The 23,846-nt window shown below is 35.0% G+C and overlaps 1 protein-coding gene across 1 annotated transcript; it reads right to left on the bottom strand.

The window, feature by feature from the left end:
• Positions 1-18,717: 18,717 nt before the first annotated feature.
• LOC129747016 (cytochrome P450 6A1-like) lies at positions 18,718-20,697 on the bottom strand. The gene is made up of 2 exons (XM_055741029.1): positions 19,490-20,697; positions 18,718-19,427 (listed from the first exon to the last, which is right to left on the bottom strand). Exons 1-2 carry the CDS (start codon positions 20,568-20,570, stop codon positions 19,012-19,014), a joined length of 1,497 nt encoding a protein of 498 aa, XP_055597004.1. The 5' UTR covers positions 20,571-20,697; the 3' UTR covers positions 18,718-19,011.
• Between the last annotated feature and the right edge of the window lie 3,149 nt (positions 20,698-23,846).

Raw genomic sequence — 23,846 nt, forward strand, 5'->3', positions numbered from 1 at the left:
AATTTAGGCTATTTTGTCAATTAAGCCTAGGTAGCAGGGATTGAAAATTAAGCTCATTTGAGCGAGCTTCATAGCTCTTTATTTCCATAGCTCCGCTTACAAAGCAATCGACGAAGCTCCTATCGTTTTTGTCTCCGGAGCTTCGTATTGCTAAGCTCTTATTTGGAAGAAACCTTAGCTCTTTTTTTCCCTCGTGAGCCCGTTAGCTCATGCCTCCAGAGGAGCTTGAGCTTGTTGGCTCAACCGATTCAAAATCGTTGAGCTTGTTTTCACTGCTGCTGTTCGAGCCAACGCCTGCTTTTTTGTGCACAAGTGAAGTAACTAATAAAAGGGCTTGTCGCATGGATTTTTAAAATAAATGTTGGACGGTTTTAATAATTAGTAAAAGTTACCAGCACTAGTAACTATGAAATAGTAAAATTTACAATTTTTCGGGAAAAACGCCAAATGAAAGGGCTTTTTGCGAGGATTATTAAAATCAATGTTAGGGAGTTCTAGTTACTAGTAAAAGTTACCAGCACTAGTAACTATGAAATAGTAAAATTTACAATTTTTCGGGAAAAACGCCAAATGAAAGGGCTTTTTGCGAGGATAATTAAAATCAATGTTAGGGAGTTCTAGTTACTAGTAAAAGTTACCAGCACTAGTAACTATGAAATAGTAAAATTTACAATTTTTCGGGAAAAACGCCAAATGAAAGGGCTTTTTGCGAGGATTATTAAAATCAATGTTAGAGAGTTTTAGTAACTAGTTAAAGTTACCAGCACTAGTACATATGAAATAGTAAAATTTACAATTTTTCGGGAAAAACGCCAAATGAAAGGGCTTTTTGGGAGGATTATTAAAATCAATTTTAGAGAGTTCTAGTAACTAGTTAAAGTTACCAGCACTAGTAACTATGAAATAGTAAAATTTACAATATTTCGGGAAAAACGCCAAATGAAAGGGCTTTTTGGGAGGATTATTAAAATCAATGTTAGAGAGTTCTAGTTTCTAGTTAAAGTTACCAGCACTAGTAACTATGAAATAGTAAAATTTACAATTTTTCGGGAAAAACGCCAAATGAAAGGGCTTTTTGGGAGGATTATTAAAATCAATGTTAGAGAGTTCTAGTTACTAGTTAAAGTTACCAGCACTAGTAACTATGAAATAGTAAAATTTACAATTTTTCGGGAAAAACGCCAAATGAAAGGGCTTTTTGCGAGGATAATTAAAATCAATGTTAGGGAGTTCTAGTTACTAGTAAAAGTTACCAGCACTAGTAACTATGAAATAGTAAAATTTACAATTTTTCGGGAAAAACGCGAAATGAAAGGGCTTTTTGGGAGGATTATTAAAATCAATGTTAGAGAGTTCTAGTAACTAGTTAAAGTTACCAGCACTAGTAACTATGAAATAGTAAAATTTACAATTTTTCGGGAAAAACGCCAAATGAAAGGGCTTTTTGGGAGGATTATTAAAATCAATTTTAGAGAGTTCTAGTAACTAGTTAAAGTTACCAGCACTAGTAACTATGAAATAGTAAAATTTACAATTTTTCGGGAAAAACGCCAAATGAAAGGGCTTTTTGAGAGGATTATTAAAATCAATGTTAGAGAGTTCTAGTAACTAGTAAAAGTTACCAGCACTAGTAACTATGAAATAGTAAAATTTACAATTTTTCGGGTAAAACGCGAAATGAAAGGGCTTTTTGGGAGGATAATTATAATCAATTTTAGAGAGTTCTAGTAACTAGTTAAAGTTACCAGCACTAGTAACTATGAAATAGTAAAATTTACAATTTTTCGGGAAAAACGCGAAATGAAAGGGCTTTTTGGGAGGATTATTAAAATCAATGTTAGAGAGTTCTAGTAACTAGTTAAAGTTACCAGCACTAGTAACTATGAAATAGTAAAATTTACAATTTTTCGGGAAAAACGCCAAATGAAAGGGCTTTTTGGGAGGATTATTAAAATCAATGTTAGAGAGTTCTAGTTACTAGTTAAAGTTACCAGCACTAGTAACTATGAAATAGTAAAATTTACAATATTTCGGGAAAAACGCCAAATGAAAGGGCTTTTTGGGAGGATTATTAAAATCAATTTTAGAGAGTTCTAGTAACTAGTTAAAGTTACCAGCACTAGTAACTATGAAATAGTAAAATTTACAATTTTTCGGGAAAAACGCGAAATGAAAGGGCTTTTTGGGAGGATTATTAAAATCAATGTTAGAGAGTTCTAGTAACTAGTTAAAGTTACCAGCACTAGTAACTATGAAATAGTAAAATTTACAATTTTTCGGGAAAAACGCCAAATGAAAGGGCTTTTTGCGAGGATTATTAAAATCAATGTTAGAGAGTTCTAGTAACTAGTTAAAGTTACCAGCACTAGTAACTATGAAATAGTAAAATTTACAATTTTTCGGGAAAAACGCCAAATGAAAGGGCTTTTTGAGAGGATTATTAAAATCAATGTTAGAGAGTTCTAGTAACTAGTAAAAGTTACCAGCACTAGTAACTATGAAATAGTAAAATTTACAATTTTTCGGGAAAAACGCGAAATGAAAGGGCTTTTTGCGAGGATTATTAAAATCAATGTTAGAGAGTTCTAGTAACTAGTTAAAGTTACCAGCACTAGTAACTATAAAATAGTAAAATTTACAATTTTTCGGGAAAAACGCCAAATGAAAGGGCTTTTTGGGAGGATTATTAAAATCAATGTTAGAGAGTTCTAGTAACTAGTTACCAGCACTAGTAACTATGGAATAGTAATGCAGACCCCGTTCGTTTTTGGTAACATTCGATTTTGGCAACATTCGATTTTGGCAACATCCGATTTTGGCATATGTGCCAAAATCGAACGGTTTTTAGAAGCGACATTACCTTTTAGTTTTCTCTATAACAGGACCCATATAATTTAGACAAACATAAAAAAAAACGTTTTTACATTCAGAAATGGTGATAGAATACAACAACAAAAACAAAAGTTTTTTAAAAAACTTGTAAAGTACTCAAAAATTACAAAAACATGAAAATTTTAAAAAAATCAAAAACAAATACAAACAAAAGACTTTAAATGACAAAATCATCTTAAAAATGATAAAGAATGACGAAAACAGCAAAAATGACAAAAAAAAAAAAAAAAGATTATAAACAAAAAAAAGTAGTGTAAAATGCATCAAAAACCTTAGAAACAAACTTTTAAAAAATCTAAAAACGGTCGGAAATTGACTTAAAATAACGTTAATGATAATCAAAATAGTTATTTTAAAAAAATAAGAGAAAAAAGTTTCAGAAAAAAAACCGTTCGATTTTGGCAACACAAAATGTTCGGGCATGTCGGGGTCTGTACTTAAAAAATTTTAACACATTAGCATTGATTTGAATAATCTTCGCAAAAAGCCCTTTCATTTCGCGTTTTTCCCGAAAAAATGTAAATTTTACCACTGATGAACTGATGTACAAGCTAAGCCTTGAAAAGTGTGTAAAGTCCCAACGACTGTTTTGAATCAATTTATGTTTTTTGGTTGAGCCACCAGATGTCTCCAAGGACACCAGAGAGAACTGTCAAGAAGAAAATTAAATGTAAACAAAACAAAATAACAAATTTTTAGTCAATTATGAAAAGGTCGTATCTATTTAACGAGTTTCGAGCAAATTGATTTTGAAGATTTATTACACATTTATGATTTGCGTTATCAAAGTTTTACGCTTAAAGCTGTTTTCCGAATTGCTTCAAACTAGCATGAAGCACTTAATATAAACAGATATGATGCGTGAAAATGCCCGCTCAGAGTAGCTTAGAATCTGCATTTCTTCGTTGGATTGTTAATTTTAAGCTCAACTTAATAAAATAACTGATTCGTCTGGCTTGTTCAAAGTTGTTAGTTAGTCCTTTTTAGTAAAAAGAATCAAGGTAAAATTTGTTTACGACGTTAGTTTATAAATTTTTGAGATCATATACAGTTGCGCGCTTCCAAGAATAAGGTACTTCGAAAGTTGGTTCGGCTTGTTTGAATGATAGCATTTGAAATTTATACGTATCTGGAATTTAATAATTACAGCTTGTATATTTGTCATTTCGTCAGTCTCTCTAGTAACAACATTATAATGATGCTATTTTTCTAAGCTGAAATTGATTCGTAGTTCATCTAATTATGTAGAGCAATTCATGTATTCAAATTTATTTATTAATGAGTTTAAATACCATTGCGCCCTTTCGAAAAATTCTTACTTTCAAAAGAGCTATCTAGAAACAGTGCCATCTATTGCGCCGTTCAAAAGTTACAAATCAAGCAATAGATGGCACTGTTTTTCGTCACTTTTTAACGGCTTCTTTAAAAGAGAGCACTGAAAATTTTACACACGTTTCTGAAGATTTTTTGTTCGAGCTTGTACATCAGTTATCAGTGATTTTACTATCTCATAGTTACTAGTGCTGGTAACTTTTACTAGTTACTAGAACTCTATAACATTGATTTTTATAATCCTCGCAAAAAGCCCTTTAGTTGGCGTTTTTCCCGAAAAATTGTAAATTTTACTATTTCATAGTTACTAGTGCTGGTAACTTTAACTAGTAACTAGAACTCTCTAACATTGATTTTAATAATCCTCGCAAAAAGCCCTTTCATTTGGCGTTTTTCCCGAAAAATTGTAAATTTTACTATTTCATAGTTACTAGTGCTGGTAACTTTAACTAGTTACTAGAACTCTCTAACATTGATTTTAATAATCCTCGCAAAAAGCCCTTTCATTTGGCGTTTTTCCCGAAAAATTGTAAATTTTACTATTTCATAGTTACTAGTGCTGGTAACTTTAACTAGTTACTAGAACTCTCTAACATTGATTTTAATTATCCTCCCAAAAAGCCCTTTCATTTGGCGTTTTTCCCGAAATATTGTAAATTTTACTATTTCATAGTTACTAGTGCTGGTAACTTTAACTAGTTACTAGAACTCTCTAACATTGATTTTGATAATCCTCGCAAAAAGCCCTATCATTTGGCGTTTTTCTCGAAAAATTGTAAATTTTACTATTTCATAGTTACTAGTGCTGGTAACTTTTACTAGTTACTAGAACTCTCTAACATTGATTTTTCTAATCCTCGCAACAAGCCCTTTCATTTGGAGTTTTTTCCGGAAAATTGTAAATTTTACTATTTCATAGTTACTAGTGCTGGTAACTTTAACTAGTTACTAGAACTCTCTAACATTGATTTTGATAATCCTCGCAAAAAGCTCTATCATTTGGCGTTTTTCCCGAAAAATTGTAAATTTTACTATTTCATAGTTACTAGTGCTGGTAACTTTAACTAGTTACTAGAACTCTCTAACATTGATTTTAATAATCCTCGCAAAAAGCCCTTTCATTTGGCGTTTTTCCCGAAAAATTGTAAATTTTACTATTTCATAGTTACTAGTGCTGGTAACTTTAACTAGTTACTAGAACTCTCTAACATTGATTTTAATAATCCTCGCAAAAAGCCCTTTCATTTGGCGTTTTTCCCGAAAAATTGTAAATTTTACTATTTCATAGTTACTAGTGCTGGTAACTTTTACTAGTTACTAGAACTCTCTAACATTGATTTTAATAATCCTCGCAAAAAGCCCTTTCATTTGGCGTTTTTCCCGAAAAATTGTAAATTTTACTATTTCATAGTTACTAGTGCTGGTAACTTTTACTAGTTACTAGAACTCTCTAACATTGATTTTGATAATCCTCGCAAAAAGCCCTATCATTTGGCGTTTTTCTCGAAAAATTGTAAATTTTACTATTTCATAGTTACTAGTGCTGGTAACTTTTACTAGTTACTAGAACTCTCTAACATTGATTTTTCTAATCCTCGCAACAAGCCCTTTCATTTGGAGTTTTTTCCGGAAAATTGTAAATTTTACTATTTCATAGTTACTAGTGCTGGTAACTTTAACTAGTTACTAGAACTCTCTAACATTGATTTTGATAATCCTCGCAAAAAGCTCTATCATTTGGCGTTTTTCCCGAAAAATTGTAAATTTTACTATTTCATAGTTACTAGTGCTGGTAACTTTAACTAGTTACTAGAACTCTCTAACATTGATTTTGATAATCCTCGCAAAAAGCCCTATCATTTGGCGTTTTTCTCGAAAAATTGTAAATTTTACTATTTCATAGTTACTAGTGCTGGTAACTTTAACTAGTTACTAGAACTCTCTAACATTGATTTTTCTAATCCTCGCAACAAGCCCTTTCATTTGGAGTTTTTCCCGAAAAATTGTATTTTTTACTATTTCATAGTTACTAGTGCTGGTAACTTTTACTAGTTACTAGAACTCTCTAATATTGATTTTATAATCCTCACAAAAAGCCCTTTCATTTGGCGTTTTTCCCGAAAAATTGTAAATTTTACTATTTCATAGTTACTAGTGCTGGTAACTTTTACTAGTTACTAGAACTCTCTAACATTGATTTTAATTATCCTCGCAAAAAGCCCTTTCATTTGGCGTTTTTCCCGAAAAATTGTAAATTTTACTATTTCATAGTTACTAGTGCTGGTAACTTTAACTAGTTACTAGAACTCCCTAAATTGATTTTAATTATCCTCGCAAAAAGCCCTTTCATTTGGCGTTTTTCCCGGAATATTGTAAATTTTACTATTTCATAGTTACTAGTGCTGGTAACTTTTACCAGTTACAAGAAATCTTTTACATTCATGTTAATAATCCCAACAACCACTTTCACAGTTTCTGGTGCACAAAAAAACGCCGTTGGCTCACACAGCACCACAATGGCAAAGTCAATACACATCACTAAGCTCAAGTGTTACAATTTTGCTGAGCCAGCAAGCTCAAGAAATTTCGGCTCCTTGAGCTAACAAACTCAAAGCAAAATGCAAAACCTTGTCTCCTAGAGCCCGAAGAGGTATGAGCTTAATTTGAGCATTTATTGTTGGGCTAGAATTGGCTCCAGCTTTCTTCGCTCTCGAGCTTCAAGAGCATTGATGCTCAGCCGCTTGAGCAAGAGCATTTCAATCCCTGCTAGGTAGTCAATTTAGCAAATTTAGTAAACTTAGTCAGTTTAGTCAATTTTGTCCATTGTATAAATTTTAACAATTTTGCAATTTTGTCAAATTCGCATATTGGTCAACATAGATTTTTTTTTTCATTTTTTGTCGTATAGTTAATTTATTCAAGTTTGTCAACTGTTTCCAATTTTGTAAATTTTCAGAATTTGGTCGAAATGGTCGATTTGGACTTTTCTCAATTTTGTTTTTTTTTTGTCTATTTTGTCTATTTTGTAAACTTTTTCATTTTTCTCATTTTTTAATCGATTTTGTCAGTATTAAACTTTATGAGAAATACTATCAAATGAAAGTTATAAATTTATAAACAAATAGATTAATAATTGTAATGATGATGATATTATCCAATTTAATTAAAAAACGATTATATGTCAGTTAATTCATAGGCAAAGAAAATTTGGAACAGCAAGTGAAATTGAATGATAAAAAAACTTGTACTTGTATTTTTTCCAATAAGATTCTATTTTCCCTACCCAGCATGAGAGCAGCAGTGGTATCAATTTTTCAAAAGGGCGTGCGGCCAAATGTTAACAAATCGAATTGTCAGCTGGGTGAAAAAATACCGTTTAAAGACCTACATTTTAAACCTAACTACTTTCAACGCGATTTTCTCGAAACTTCTTTCGCCCTTTACAAAAATTAATCAATAAAGAAATCAAAGTTTTTAGCATACCTATCAGGGGCATTCTTACTGGTATACATTTAAGGGGCAATTGGGTTGAGCTAGCTACCAAAAATTTTTATGTTTGGCTTCTAAAAAATTGTGTAATTTCACTGTTATCGAGCGCACACATAATATATGAATGCATTTTGATGATTATTGATTTACATTTTACATTTTCGTCATTTTTGTCAATTTTGTTTTTTTTCATATTGTTTTTTTCTTTTTTAATTTTTTGCCAATTTTGTTTAATATATTTTTTCAATTTTCTGTTTCATCAATATTGACAATATATTTTATCAATTTTGTTTACTCAACACAGACACATATTTTTCTGTTGCCAATTTGATCTTTTTTTTTTTTTCAATTATCTCAATTTTTTTCAATCATGCCAATTTTTCAATTTTGTCAACTATGTCGATTTATTTCAATTTTGTCAATGAGGTCAAATTGATGAAACAGAAAAATAAACTGTTCAAATTGACCATTTTGGCCACATTGACAAAATTGACAAAACTGAATAAACAAAATTGACAAAATTGATAAAAAAAAATATTGTCAATAATAAATAACGAGAATGTAAAATGTAAATCAATAATCATCAAAATGTATTAAAATATTATATGTGCGCTCGATAACAGTGAATTGCTGTGAATTGCGGATCACTTTTTATGCAAGCCAAACATAAAATTTCTTAATTACTAGCTCAACCCAATTGCCCTTTAAATGTATACTAGTAATAACGCCCCTGACAGGTATGCTAAGAAATTTGATTTCTATGTTGATTCACTTCAGTAAAGGGCTAAAGCTGTTTCAAGAAAATAGCGTTGAAAGTAATTAGGTTTAAAATGTAGGTCTTGAAACGGTACTTTTTCATCCAGCTGACAATTCGATTTGTTAACATTTGGCCGCACGCCCATTTTAAAAAAAAATTATACCACTGCTGCTCTCATGCTGGGTAGGGAAAATAGAATCTTATTGGAAAAAATAATGTGATACTGGGATCACTCATCAAGCAGTAGCAGGTGCTGTAAACGCCATGATTTATGCAACAACAGTACGCAGCTTTTTGGCTTGCCTGCAGTTCATGTTGAAAAAAAAACACCATTTTAATATTATCTTAACCGAAGATTACCATCTGTTAAAAGGGTTTATCTATTTTATAACAGATTTTTTAGATATTCCCATAGTTTAACTACAAATTAGATAAAACTTAAGATGTTTTCATAAAAATGAGAACAATTCAGAGTTTAAAAAAAATTAAAACGGTCTCTCGAAAATCAGGACAAATCCTGATAAATCAGGATACTTGGCACCTCTAAGCACAAGAGAAACAACAACAACAACTGAACAATTATAATGCACGTAGGAGGTGCCAGGTGTCTTGATTTTTCAGAACTTGTCCTGACTTTCAAGAGGTTGTCCTGATTTTTCTAAAACTTTCGAATTGTCCTGATTTTGGAAAATTTGTTTTCAAAATGTACTGAATTGTCCTGGATGTCAAAAAAATCTCAAATCACAATCGAATTTGTAATTGAACTATGAAAATTACGAACAAATCTGTTATGTCCTGATTTGTGACAAAACAATCTGGCACCAGTCTTCACGAAAACATGTACTGAGTTCAACTTGAGTGCGGAAATCCAGGCGCAAGTTTTCTCTGAACTTTATATTTATGAGGCATTGAAAATGAAAAATAAAATTGATGAATCATCGCATGGCGAGTAGAAAACATGTAAAATTTTGCATAATTGGAATGATTAAAAATGAAAAAAAATGATCAAAATGATACAAATGGGAAAACGACCAAAAATTCAAAATGTCAACATTGATTTACATTTTACAAGCCCCTTTTAAAACAAGTACAATAAATTGTTTTTATTATTGTGTTTCGCATCATTTATTTATTTTTTTGATTTTTTACCCAATGTCTTTATAGAAAAATATGTTAATCATACTCAACAGTTCATAACAGGCCGTAGTAGATAATTCGAGTATTTATAGACATGTACGACTAGTACATGAAAAAATGTTTTTATCGTCTTTCAAACTTCGTTTATGTTTTTAATCGTTTAATTTATTATTTGTAAAGAGTTATCACCCAATTAACCAGCAACACTGTACAGCCCTCAACCTAAGTACATCCCTGTTTGTATGCAGGCTTGCAATTTCTCTTACGAGAATCACCCACGTGCTCGGTTTTCGATTCTCGGTGGAGATTCTCTGAAACGCACCGCAGAGATTTTTAGCCGAACCTCTGTAGAGAATCTGTAAATCAACACGACAGAGCTAACACACACTACAGTGAAAAAATGTTTTCACCACGGAGAGCGACAGCGACGGCAGCTGGCTTGGCTTGTTGCGTTTACCAACACATACGAAGCTGAACCACTCGCCCGAAACATTCATCGTTTGTTGATGCTGTTATTATGCACACCGTCGTGTTTGTTTTTGTCTTTGCTTTTTGGTGGCTTCAACTAGTCGGTTCTGTGTTTTCACCGGGGTGCTCTACAGTGACAAATCGTCGCACGCTGGAGCTATTGAACTAAGGTGTGTGTGGCTTTCGAAACCGGGGTGCGAATAATGTGTGGAGAGGATCGAAAAATCTCACCCGGGTGATTTGCAACTATCGCACGGGGGTGTTTTTTTCTCCGTTCTCCGTTTTTCTCGGTAGAGAATGGCATCTCTGTTTGTATGTTGCTCGAGTCAGAACTATATCTGCAGCGTAATTGTACGGACGTAATAAAAATATTCAGTCGCATATTCGAGTTCTCCTTAATTTTCCCATGCTTGTTACATGGTGTCGGAAGTGAGTTTCGTTTGAAAGTTCGCGAAAGCAATAGATTTGCCAAGGATTCGTTCCCCATAACGCGATTCCGGAGTTTTGTTTTGCGGTTTGATTTTTGTGAAAAAAGTTACCGTTGGACGCCATTTTCATATTCTATCAGTGAGCGTGTGTTAGTGAACAGAATGGCAACATCAGACAGTCGTTTACCACCACCACTAGACTGTTCGAATCTCGCCAAAGACTGGCCGAAATGGAAGCAAAACTTCCACATCTATATGATCGCAAACAACAAAAACAATCAACCGGAACAAAACAAAATCGCCACATTCTTGTGGTTGATCGGTGGACGGGGCGTTGAAATTTACAACACACTATACCCGAACAATGGTGATGTTGATATGTTTGGTGCGCCAGCCGGAGGCGGCGTTGAAGCGAATGACGATGGAGGACAGCAGATACAACGTACCTTAGCACAGGTCATCGAGGCGTTCGATGGTTATTGCGTGCCCCAGAGAAATGTCGCAATGGAGGCATTTAAGTTCAACGGAATCACACAAAAGGAGCGGCAGACTTTTACCGATTTTGAAACAGCACTTCGCACTCAAGTAGCTTACTGTGAGTACGAATGTGCGGTATGTCATGCTTCTTATGTTGATCGAATGCTACGAGATCGAATCATCATTGGTATCCATGACAAAATGTTGCAGCTCAAGCTCTTGGATGGCAGAAATGATTCACTGGCAAAGGTGGTGGAGACGTGCAAAATATTCGAAGCTGCAGCAGAGAACAAGCAACTGTTGGACAGCAAAATGCCGCTGAGCGTAGTTCATACTGTTGAGCACCCAAGAGAAACTTCAGAAACAGCAGGGGAGGTGGCTGTCATCACGAGATCCGGACCGAAATGCTACAACTGTGGCCAAGCATTCAACAGAAACCATCGTAGGATTTGCCCAGCAAGGAACATTACGTGTAGGGGATGCAACCGGCAGGGCCACTACCAGGAATTCTGCATATCAACGAGACAGCAAGGAAATGCCAGTGCCGACAGAAGCAGCAGCCGCGGAGGAGCCTTCTCGGTGCGGGGATCCAAGTCAACTGGTAACAAGGGAGTACACAGTGTTAATTGGGTCGATACAGGTAATTTCTTGAATTTTTTAGATTTGAAATCAAACATTAGTAGTCGTAATCTTACTTATAGAGTGAATTCAAATAGCAGCTCGAATGAGAATGAACGCTTGAGGTGGACGAAAGAATACCATGTTCAGGGGTGTCCAATAAGTTTTAAATTAGACACAGGTGCAGACGTTAATTGCATCCCGCTGAAATTTATGAAGAATATGAACATTCCTTTAAATAAAAACAATCTATATCTTGTTACTGATTACAATTCTAACGCAGTACAAATCCATGGAAGAGTGGAACTACCTTGCTATGACCCTCACACTCGTAAAACTAAAACAGCTCCATTTTTGGTAGTTGATAGCGCATGTGAACCCTTGATTGGATTGAAATCGTGTATTGACTTTGGTTTAGTATCTCGTCTCGATAGTATTAAAACTAATATCCCCTGTGATTTAGATACCCTGTTGAAATGTAACAGCGATCTCTTTGAAGGTCTGGGTAAATTTCCGGGTACATGTACCATACAACTAAAAGAAAACTCTATCCCTGTTCTCCATTATAAAAAACGTATTCCCATGAGTCTTCATGAACGTCTTAAGGTTGATTTGAATTCAATGGTTCAAGCTAACATCATAACCCCAGTCGACTACCCAACAGATTGGGTAAACAACATGCAAATTGTTGAGAAACCAAATGGCTCTTTGCGTATTTGTTTAGATCCGAAACCGTTAAACGCTTGCATCAAAAGAGAACATTTCCTGATTCCTAAGGGTGAAGACATTCTATGTCGAATGAGTGGCAAGCAAATATTCACAGTGTTAGATCTGCAAAATGGGTTCTGGCAGATGGAATTAGACCGCAAAAGCTCTGATCTTACAACTTTCATGACACCTTTTGGTCGATTTCGTTGGAACAGGGTTCCATTTGGAATTAGTAGTGCTCCTGAAATGTTCCAAAAAAGAATGGTTCAACTGTTTGGAGACATACCCGGTGTGGAAGTATATTTTGACGATATTCTGATCGCAGGGAGTGATTTTACTGAGCATGATTGCATACTGACAATCGTTTTAGAGCGCGCTAGGGATAACAATATCCGTTTCAATTCGTCCAAAGTACAGTATCGAACGAAAAGAGTCAAGTTTATGGGCCATATAATTACAGCAGGTCAGGTCGAACCAGATCAATCGTATATTCAAGCAATCATCAACATGCCTAAACCACAAAACAAATCTGACGTCCTAAGATTATTGGGACTTTTCAAGTACCTAGGAAAATTTATTCCCAACCTTTCCCAGCGCACTGCTTCTTTACGGAACTTAACCAGAAATGATTCTGTTTGGGAGTGGACAGAACATCACAACTCAGAATATGAAAACTTGTTGTCTTCTATTACTACGACTCCCGTATTGTCTTTATTTGATCCTCGTCTCCCAATAGAAATTCAAACTGATAGCTCGAAACATGGTTTAGGAAGTGTCATTCTACAACAGGGTCGACCAGTGGCGTATGCATCACGAACACTATCTGGCAGCGAGCAGAAATGGGCCCAAATTGAAAAGGAACTCTTGGCCATAGTATTCGCATGTGAGAAATTTCACCATTTCCTTTATGGAAGAAATTTTAAAGTGCAGTCAGATCACAAGCCTCTAGAAACACTAATCAAACGAGATATAGATGAAGTTACACCTAGGCTTCAACGCATGTTCCTCCATTTGTTAAAATATCCTGGGCTTTCCGTAGTGTACACACCTGGCAAGGATATGTTGATCGCTGATTGCTTGTCACGAGCTCCTTTGAGTGATAGCACCGACTTCGACGTTCAGCTATCTGGTATGGTGCACTCCCTTGCGGAACGAGCTTGCTTGTCGTTAGATAATTACCAGATGTATATCGAAGCACTAAACAAAGATGAACAATATCGTCGAATTGTTTCATATGTCAAAAGAAGTTGGCCGCCATATCATCAGCTAGACGATTTAAGCCAGATGTTCTATAAATACAAAGATTGCTTGCACTTTGAGGAAGGATTATTGTTTAAAGACCATCGACTGGTCATACCAACAGTTTTACAGGAACGCATAGCAAGATGGCTACACGCACCCCACATGGGTATTGAGAAAACTCTAGCTCGTGCAAGGTGTCAATTTTTCTGGCCTGGAATGACGAATAACATCACGGAGCTTGTCAAAAGTTGTGAGGTCTGCGAGAGGTTCACGAGAAACATACAAAAAGAACCTTTACATCAACAAGCTGCTCCAGAATACCCTTTTCATTATATCGGTACGGATCTTTATGAATACGCTGGGCATAATTATGTTGTCGTTATCGATGCTTATTCTGGGTTTATTCTCTCTGAGAGTCTTCGCGAAAAATCTGCGAGTCATGTGATTGAAGTCCTCGATAAAATGTTCTGTCGTTACGGATATCCTACTATCATTCGTTGTGATAATGTTCCTTTCAACTCCTCCGCCTTTTGTGAATATGCCAACAAATGCAACTTGCAATTTAGGTTCTCTAGTCCAAGATACCCACAAAGCAATGGGTTGGCAGAGAAGGGTGTAGCTATTGCGAAAAACATATTAAAGCGATGTTATGAGTCAGGTGATAAAAATACTTTTCAATACCGTTTACTGGAATATAATACTACTCCGGTAGCAAGCATGGGTTACTCACCATCGCAATTGTTTTTCGGTCGCATGATAAAAACACACCTGCCAATTGCTCCTGATCTACTGATTAGGAATTGTATTGACGAAAAGGAAGTTCAGAAGAAGCGGAAACAAAAACATGCCAACCAAAAACTGTACTATGATCGTTCAGCGAAACACTTACCACCCCTGAACATTGGTGAAAAGGTTATTTTTAGAAAAAACGCAAAAGAATGGCATTATGGAATAGTATATCGTATTGTAAATGAAAGGTCTTATGTCGTTAAAGATTATATAGGAAATTTCTTTCGTAGAAATAGACGATTCATAGCGAAAACTCAAAACTCAGGTTTTGACTCTAGTGATATTTTGTTCGAAGATCATCTAGCAAAGCTATTAAATAACAATGAAAAACAGATAGAAATTGTTCCATTACCTAATCAATCTTCTCCAGAAAACTTGGCTGTTGAGCCAGAAGTTATTGTAAAAGTTGAAAATGAAAGTCCAAATACATCAATTTATTTCGATGCCTATGAAGATAGTGAAAACAGTTATGATATAAAGCTTGAGGTTGATCCCATACCGGATATAGATCCACTTATGTTAGATACATCTATACACAATGATCATCAGTCGTACAAGACCCGAAGTGGTCGCGTGGTTCGTCCACCCAAGCGGTATGAGTTAGATTAGTTATCAGAATGCTATTGAAATTTGTTAAAAGAAAGCGTGTAAAGAGTTATCACCCAATTAACCAGCAACACTGTACAGCCCTCAACCTAAGTACATCCCTGTTTGTATGTTGCTCGAGTCAGAACTATATCTGCAGCGTAATTGTACGGACGTAATAAAAATATTCAGTCGCATATTCGAGTTCTCCTTAATTTTCCCATGCTTGTTACATTATTCATGATTCTATTTATTTTTAAATGATTCACATAAAAGTGAAATCAATCATTTCAATGTGTTGATCAATTATATGAAAGTTGAAAGAAAATTATTGAAGAAAACATTGAAACCATAAAAATTTTATATTCATTTTTCAAATGAACGGTTTAAATTATTTTCATTTTGTTAAATTTTGAGATACAATACAACAAAGAGCGAACTGATTTATTGTTTGGGAAATTTTGAAAATTTAAAAAATAATAGTATCTATGGTGTATAGGAGTTCTAGCGTTAAATAAAAAAAATAAAATTTATAAATTAAACAAGATTAATGTTATATAAACTGAAATGGGCCCACTGTAAATTCTTGCTTTAAGCTAATTTATCGTGTACACTTTTGTTCAGTTTTACGGCAACCCTGCCCCTTTCTGACTTTGGCGTGAGTGACTGAGAGAGTGAAGAAGAGAGATTTGGAAAAATCTTATCGATCTAATCACCGCTTTGACAAGCGAGTCAGTTTGTTGGATAATTTCGCAGACAACGGATGCAGCTTGTGAGTTGCACAAATGCACGGTCAACCGGGTCGACCATGTGACGCTGGATTGTAATGTCCGGTTACGACAGTATCTACTTGAAATGAAATTTGAAAATTTCCGGACTACAAAACATTATTTTTTTACCTCTTTTTGCATGTTGAAGGTGGATGAACTTGTTTCTGATCACCTAAACATCATTTTAGCGTTTGATTAACAGATGGTGTAGTTGATAATGATGAATTTATGAACAAAAAAAATCTATATAAATCGGATTTTATTTCATCGACGGAAATTTTATTGATGACTTAAGATTTGATAGTAACGTTCTTTTTTTTTTTTTTGTACAAAGCTTGAATGTTGTTACAAAACAAAGATTTCAAGTGATTATTTATCATAATCGGTTAAAAAAGAAGTTATGGCCAAGGTTGCCGAAATCACAGAATGATCTATAATTTTAGGAAATTTTGAGCATATTTTCGTCACAGATCCTGTGTCATATTATACAATATTTTACAGATTTTAGAAATTTTGTATGCTCTTCCAAACAATTAAATATTTATATCCATATTTACTAAGGATTTCTGACTCAAATTCATGAAAATGTTATAAAGTTAACACTGTTTATTGATTACTATGATATGTATTGTAAAAATAAGCATATAGGACATGTTCTCCAGTGAAAATCGTATTTAAACATTAAAAAATCTTGTCACAGAATTTTGGAGTCAAATATCAGAACTACAGAACTTTGATTTAAAACACAGAAATTTTTCCGGAAACCGTAGTTATGATTACTTTACGATAATAGTAATATAAGCATTTTCAAATGATTTAGCAAACCAAAGCGCAAAATAGAGTTACTAGTCTTGGTACAGGAAGAATAAAACATGGTAAATCTAACCCGTTCAAAGCTAAAATTAATCATTGGCTTACCAGAAGGTCACTATCCTAGTCAAGCTAAATCCGACCATCAGAAGGCGTTGAGATTGAGCCTCAACCGTGAATGAGATTAAGAAATATTTTGCTCGAGAGATGCACAATAAACCGATGTTTCATTAATAACTTTTATCTCCACTAGCCGATTGATTTTTTTAAGTAATTTTCTCAAAGCCTAAGTCAAGGCAAATATTTTACCCCAATACAGCATCACGATTGGAATTGAAACAAAAAAGTTACCCAAGATGCTAAAGCGCTTACACTTTCTGCATTTGATTCCTTTTCCTGGCTTCCGAACATGGATGCACGCACACGGGTTCACACCCGGGTTCGAGCACGTGCTCGAACTTGCACCCTACACTTTGAGTGCGGTGAGTTTAAATGGGTGCGTGTTAAACTTGCGCCTCAAAAGTTGTGTGTAAGTAAGTGCAAAAACTTGCGTGCAAGTAAGTGCAAAAACTTGCGTGCACTTCGCACCCAAGTTGTACCGTGAAGATTTTTGAAAAGGGCACATTTTTGGCCATATTTGAAAAATTTGTCAGGTTTGTAAAATTTATCAAGTTTGTGAATGTTGTCATTTTTGTTTTTTTTTTTGTATTTCTTATCAATTTTGTCAACTATGCAAATTTGGTCCAATTTGTAATTTTTGACGATTTTAACAATTATGTCATTTTCGTAATTATAGACTATTTTGAAATTTTATGTAAATTATGTCAGTTTTGTAAATTTGTTTAATTTTTCTCTTTATTGATTCTATTTTGATTCGGTCAATTTTGCATATTTTGAAAACTTTTTCAGTTTTATGATTTATATTCATTTTATCTATCCAGTTTTGTCAATTTTGTAAATGTTATAATTTATGTCAATCCATTCAAAATTGGTCAATTTTGGTCAATTTTTGTCAATCTTTCCCATATTTGCGATATATGTCAGGTTTGTTAAAACTTGATTAAAGTTTGTGAATGTTGTCTATTTTGTAATTTTAATCAATTTTATCAATTATGTAAATTTGATACACTTTGTAATTTAAGAAAATTTTAACAATTGTCATTTTTGTAGTAATTGACTATTTTGACATTTTTGTCCATTATGTCGGTTTTGTAAATTTGTTATTAAAATCGTCTAGCGCTGGATTGCATCTGAATTTTTGGATTTTAATCTGAATTCTGAAACTCACTATTGGACCCGATTTTTTTGAATTAAGTTTAAAATCAGAAATACTTTTAAGTCCAGGGAATTCAACATTTTGAAATTAACACGTCTGTACAAAAAATCACTTTAAACTTTAAAACAGTTGAAAAAATTAAATTGGGTGAAGCTTTTTGTTGATGCATTTTCTTTTGAACGCGAAATTACGCCTATTTAAAATGGGATTTTTTTATCCGGATAGGGCCAATAGATAGCGTCGATTTTTTAAATAGGATTTTATTAGATGTTCCGAAGTTTCAAAAACGTTTTTTTTTAGCTAACTGATAGTTTCGCCCTTATGAAATGTTACGCTATGTTTGTTTACATTTGGTGCGTTCGCCCTTTTTCAAACTTACTACAAAATTATCTAACAGATTCACGCTTGCTTCGACGTATCGAAGCCAGCCATCGCTGCAGAAAAATGCGGTGTTGAACCCTACACCCATCGGTTTGGTATGGCAAGTTCGGGGTTGTACCCCTTTATGAATCTCCATATTATAACTATATGGTGTTGGAGCTTCGGCTTCAAAATTTTTGAGACCGGTTCGGTTAACACTGAGCTGGAATAAAAGTTTAAATTGTTTAGATATAAGATTTCCTACTCCATCATTCCACTCGTTTTGTCGTCATGAAGACATCATGAGTGAGAGTGGAGTGCGCCCATCGTGTAGCGAATAGCGTGTAGCGAGCGCGCCCATCGTGTATATGACGTCATATACACGATAATCTTCATTTTAGTGATTGCTGGTTGTGGCTAGCAAGCCAAATTGACACGTTTTTTGGAGTGATGATTTGATGATAATTACTATGAAATTTTTTTTTTCAAACTATTTTGTTTTTTTTTCTTTCTTTTATGCATTGAAGAGGGAAAAAAATCAAATTTTTTAAGACAAAAATCATTTTTATTGTACTTCCCAGTTTCGCAAAAACGTCGTGACAAAGTTTACAAAAAATCACACCAGCACACACAAATACACTGACATCGTCTGAACTCGTCGAGCTGATTCGATAGGTACCTATAAAGGTATATCTAAGACCCATAATTAATGATTTCATAAATCGACCGATAACTATACCTTTCTGAAAGAAAGGCAAAACGTTTGAATTGACGTATCGGCGTAAAAAATGAGGAAGCTGATATTTAATTAAGATTTTTTTTAGGTATTATTCAAAATTTTCATGAATGATTCTCAAAGCTTCGGGTCGATTCTCAAAGTTCCTCCAGCTTCAACACCATTCCCTGCACACTGGCCAGTATAAGACTGGAAGGATCCAGCCTCAGTGGACCAGCCATGGTGGAACCCAACCGGAAGCGGAACTTTCGTAACAGCACCGCCAAACCGACCCGACTCTGCATCATCGCGAATCGCATCCCGATGCAGATACGAGGACCTTCGCCGAAGGGCAAAAATGCAAACGGATGTCGCTTCGCTACCTGTTCCGGGTCGAACCGATCCGGATCGAATACTTCCGGGTTCGGATAGTGTTCCGCATCGTGATGGATGGCATAGATCGGAACCATAACCGGGGTGCCCTTTTCGATGGTAAACTTGGTCCCTGGGACGTTGTAATCGATGGTTGTTTGGCGGAAGATGTTCGCTGCAGGTGGATATTTGCGAAGTGTTTCTGGAAATTAATGAGTTACCTAATTAATTTTCTACTGTCGAAATGATTAGAAAACATCGTACCATTGATACAATTTTCCAAGTACTTCATATCGTGAATGGCTTCGTACGAGAACGAGCCATGTCGTTCCAAAGTTTCCAGAATATTTGCCCGGGCTTTATCTTGTACTTCTTGATTGCAGGCGAGTTCGTACAAACAAAACGACATAAGCGTTGAAGATGTTTCGAATCCGGCAAAGAAAAATACGAAAGCTTGGGCAGCTATTTCATTCATGGTCATTTTTCCCAAACCGGTGCTGGTTGATTCGTCTATGGATTCGTTATTTTTCAATTTAATCAGTAAACTCATAAAGTCATTTCGAATTATTTTGTTATTCTCTCGATACTCAACGTTCTGCTCAAATGTCTTGAGGAAAAAATTGGCCACTTTGGGATTGAGAACAGTTACTCTCATAGCACGTGCTAATTTTTTGAACTCTTGGCAGAGCAAAAGTTTTACAAACAAGAGAGGATGAATCTCGAATACTTGTCGTCCCATCACTCGAAATTCAGACTCTGGGTCTTTCAAACTGCCGGCATCCAATCCAAAGGCGCAGATTCCGATAACATCGGTAGTGTAGCGAGCTAAAATATCTTTGATTTCGATTTCTCCATTCGCAGGCAGTTCTTTTAGCAAACATGCTTCCAGTTGCTCTCCCACGTCTCTCACGATTGGAAACATCAGCTTCATCTTGCCCGAGGTAAAGGTGGGAGTCAACTTGTTGCGCAAATTCTTCCATTTGGATCCCTCAATCAAGAATAGGTGAGCCGTCAGCGGGTCATCTTTTTCATTGTAGTACAGCGACCGATCGTGGAAATGATTGAAATCTTTGACCAACACATTCTTCACGAAATCCAACTCTAATGCTACCACAACCGGCCCTAGGAAGAAATGAACTCCACCGAATGGCCCTGAACCATTCAATTTTTCATAGCAATCCAGCAGCACCTGAGCCAAATGTTTCTTCCTGCCAACGCCCCACAAATTTCCGAATGGAAACCAAGGTTTCACTGAAGGAACTCCACGAACTCTCCAATAACTGTAACGTTGTCTTACGAAAAGCACTAGCAACGTAAGGCAGGTGATTAAAATCAGCGAAAACATTGTCCCACAACAATCTTTCAAGCGCGTAAATGTATCAAACTTTAACGTATCGTGTCCACTCTCGATTCTGGACGCCGCGGAAATGATGATCTAACCAGAGCCAGTCGAAATCAAACCACACAAGTCTGCTTCCTCTCTCGCCCAACACTTCATGACAGAAACAAACTCATATATACGCCACCACTTATAAGCCGGTGATTTGTTTGCCGGCTGCTGCTGTTGTGAACTTTAAAATAATCTTCCACTCAGCAGATGGATGCTCTGTTTGAAAACTACTGCGTACAGGTTCGGCAATTTCTGATGAAATCTAACCTCTGTGCGAAAGCTTTTCAATGATTTCAACATTTTATCGCTTTGAAGATCCGAAGAAATCATCCTCACAAAATTAGGAAAAAAATGTATCCCAAAAGTCGCGAACTGATGTATATTCTTAACAAAAATTCAGGTCTCGAATTAACAATTGGGAATAAGCTGTGTTTTTGGTCGGCTGAAGAATTTATATGTATCGCACCAATGTTTTACACTCATCGAGAAACATTGCTTTTCTATAGAAAACATTTCGAAATTTCTAGACATTTAGAGTCCTCAGACGTGAGACATGAGAACTGAGACGTGAGACCAAAGAACTAGAAAGGGTGACGTATGAAATAATGCATGGACAGTATTATTAGGCGTTGCTAGTCAGTAGAAGGAGAAATCAGAAAGACTAACAGTATGAAGTAGTACATATATGTGAGACGTTTGAACTGAGACGTAGCACGATAGAAGTATGACGTGAGAAGTGAGACATGAAGAGTGATACGTGAAAATTGAAGAGTGAGACAGAAGACATGAAAAGTGAGCAATTAGACGTCTCACGAACCATTTCTTAACTCTCACTTCCTATAACTCACGTCACACTTCTCATGTCTCATTTGTAAATTTTCACGCCTAACTGCTCACGTTTCACTACTTCATCTCACGTCTCATTTTTCTCCCATTATTTCGCACTTTTCATGTGTTGCGTCTCATTTCCCACTTCTTATGTAAGACATGAAAAGCGAGCAATGAGACGTCTCACGAACAATTTGTTAACTCTCACTTCTTATAACTCATGTCACACTTCTTATTTCTCATTTGTCAATTTTCACGCCTAACTGCTCACGTTTCACTACTTCATCTTACGTCTCACTTTTCTCCCATCATGTTTCATTTCGCACTTCTCATGTGTTGCGTCCCATTTTCCACTTCTCACGCAAGGCAGGAAAAATGAGTAATGAGACGTCTCACGAACCATTCCTTAACACTCACTTCCTATATGTCACGTTACACTTCTCATGTCTCATTTGTCAATTTTTACGCCAAACTGCTCACGTTTAACACTTCATCTCAAGTCTCACTTTCTTCTCCTCATGTTTCATTTCGGCCTTCTCATGTATTGCATCATTCTCACGTTTCATTTTTTTACTTCTCACATGTTTTGTTTCACTCTTCAATTGCCTCATTCGTACTCTTCACGTCTCACTTTCAACATGCTACGTCTCACTTTTCACGTCTTTCTCTTAATGTCTCACTTCTTACGTACCATTTCTTACTTCACACGTCTCACTCATCGACTAGATGGACCAAACTTGTTAAAAGGTCGATAAATTGTATAAACAAACAAACGAATAACTTCTCAATTCTGTGGTCTCATGTCTCAAGTATTTAGTATCATGTCTCAGACCTTAGTTCTCAGGTCTCAAGTGTCCAGTCTCAGCTGTAAAGTCCCCTGTCTCAGGGCTCATTTCCTGGGTCCCAGTTCTAAGGTTTCATGTCAAATTGTCTCATGTTTCGGAGCTTCGGGTAGGATTTTTTTTACACACGGTTTATCCATCGCAGTTAGAACGGTTTTCGGGAATTAAAACGATTGTCGAAAATGACAAAAAAAAATGCCAAAGCTAAAAAAGTGTTAAAAATTAACAAACATAAATCAGAAGTGACAGAACACAAAAAAGACAAAAATGACAAAGCTGATAAAAATTACAAAAAATGATGAAAATAACCTAAAGGACAAAAACAGTTTATGTGACAAAATTAAAAAAAATATATCATGAAAATATCAATTATACAAAAGTTATACAAATGACGTTGCCGGCTTTGAATATGAATAATTGACAAAAATTCTTTAAACAACAATAATGACAAAGGTAATAAAAATATCCAAAGTAACAAAAATTACAGGAAGGATCAAAATTTCTAAAATCTTTATAATACAGGTTTCTGGTTCTATTAGTCTTGAAAATCTAGAAAATTACGATAGACAAAAGTGACAAAATTAACTAAGTTTACAGAACTGGAAAAATTTACAAAAATTAAGAAAATACCAAATATTATATATGTGGATAAAGAAAAATAGTGCCAGAAATGAGAACATTTACGTAAATAACTAAAATGACAGAAAAAAATAAAAATAAAGATAACAAAAAATATCGTTAAAGACAAAATAACAAAAACTGTTTCATTGATACTTTTTCATTAGGTGATAATCCACTGATGATGCCAGCAATTCATCTGGCCGAACAAGAGAAATACTAGTACCTATTGAGGTTTTTTTTTAAATACTGCGACTGAATTCTATGGGACAACCCCCAAACCATATACTATTGAATGTATGGCATAAATTTCATGATCGAAATTTGAGAACCGATCATATACGTATGTCTCGGTGGTCGAGTGGTTAGCGTGGTTAGACGGTAATCGCTGGTCCACTGATGGCATGGGTTCGATTCCCAACTCGGTACTGGGTGTTAAATGTTAATCTTAAGTTGTCCACGTCATTTATTCAGTCTGTAAAGCCTAAATTGGCTAAGACGGTGTGTGTCTTTTTTTTTATACAATTTGTAGAATGGTCCAAAAAAAACCTGTTGTGCAAAATTTCAGTTAAATCGAATTTGATTTAGGGGTGCCTCAATGCGCTCAAAGTTTCGTTTTTTTACCCTCAAAAATCACCTAAGTTGGAACCCAAGAAAATGCAAATGACAAAAAAACATTTTTGGTCAACAATCGACTTTCAGGGACTTCTGGGATCGTTTTTCGGAAAATCGACCATGATTTGATAAATTTTTGCAAAATCACTCTATTTGTAAAATCAATAGAGTCCTTAGAGTTATGTATCTTGCGTCCAAATAAATTTTTAAAACATTTTTTTTTTTTCAAAATAAACATAAACGATTTTTTGAAAGCCTGATTCCTTTGATGATTCGGAATCGGCTGATGTGTTTCAAAAAAATTAAAAACGGTTTCCCATGTGTTTTT

The sequence above is a fragment of the Uranotaenia lowii genome, chromosome 2 (genome assembly GCF_029784155.1).
Source record: "Uranotaenia lowii strain MFRU-FL chromosome 2, ASM2978415v1, whole genome shotgun sequence".
Classification (NCBI taxonomy): Eukaryota; Metazoa; Arthropoda; class Insecta; order Diptera; family Culicidae; genus Uranotaenia; species Uranotaenia lowii.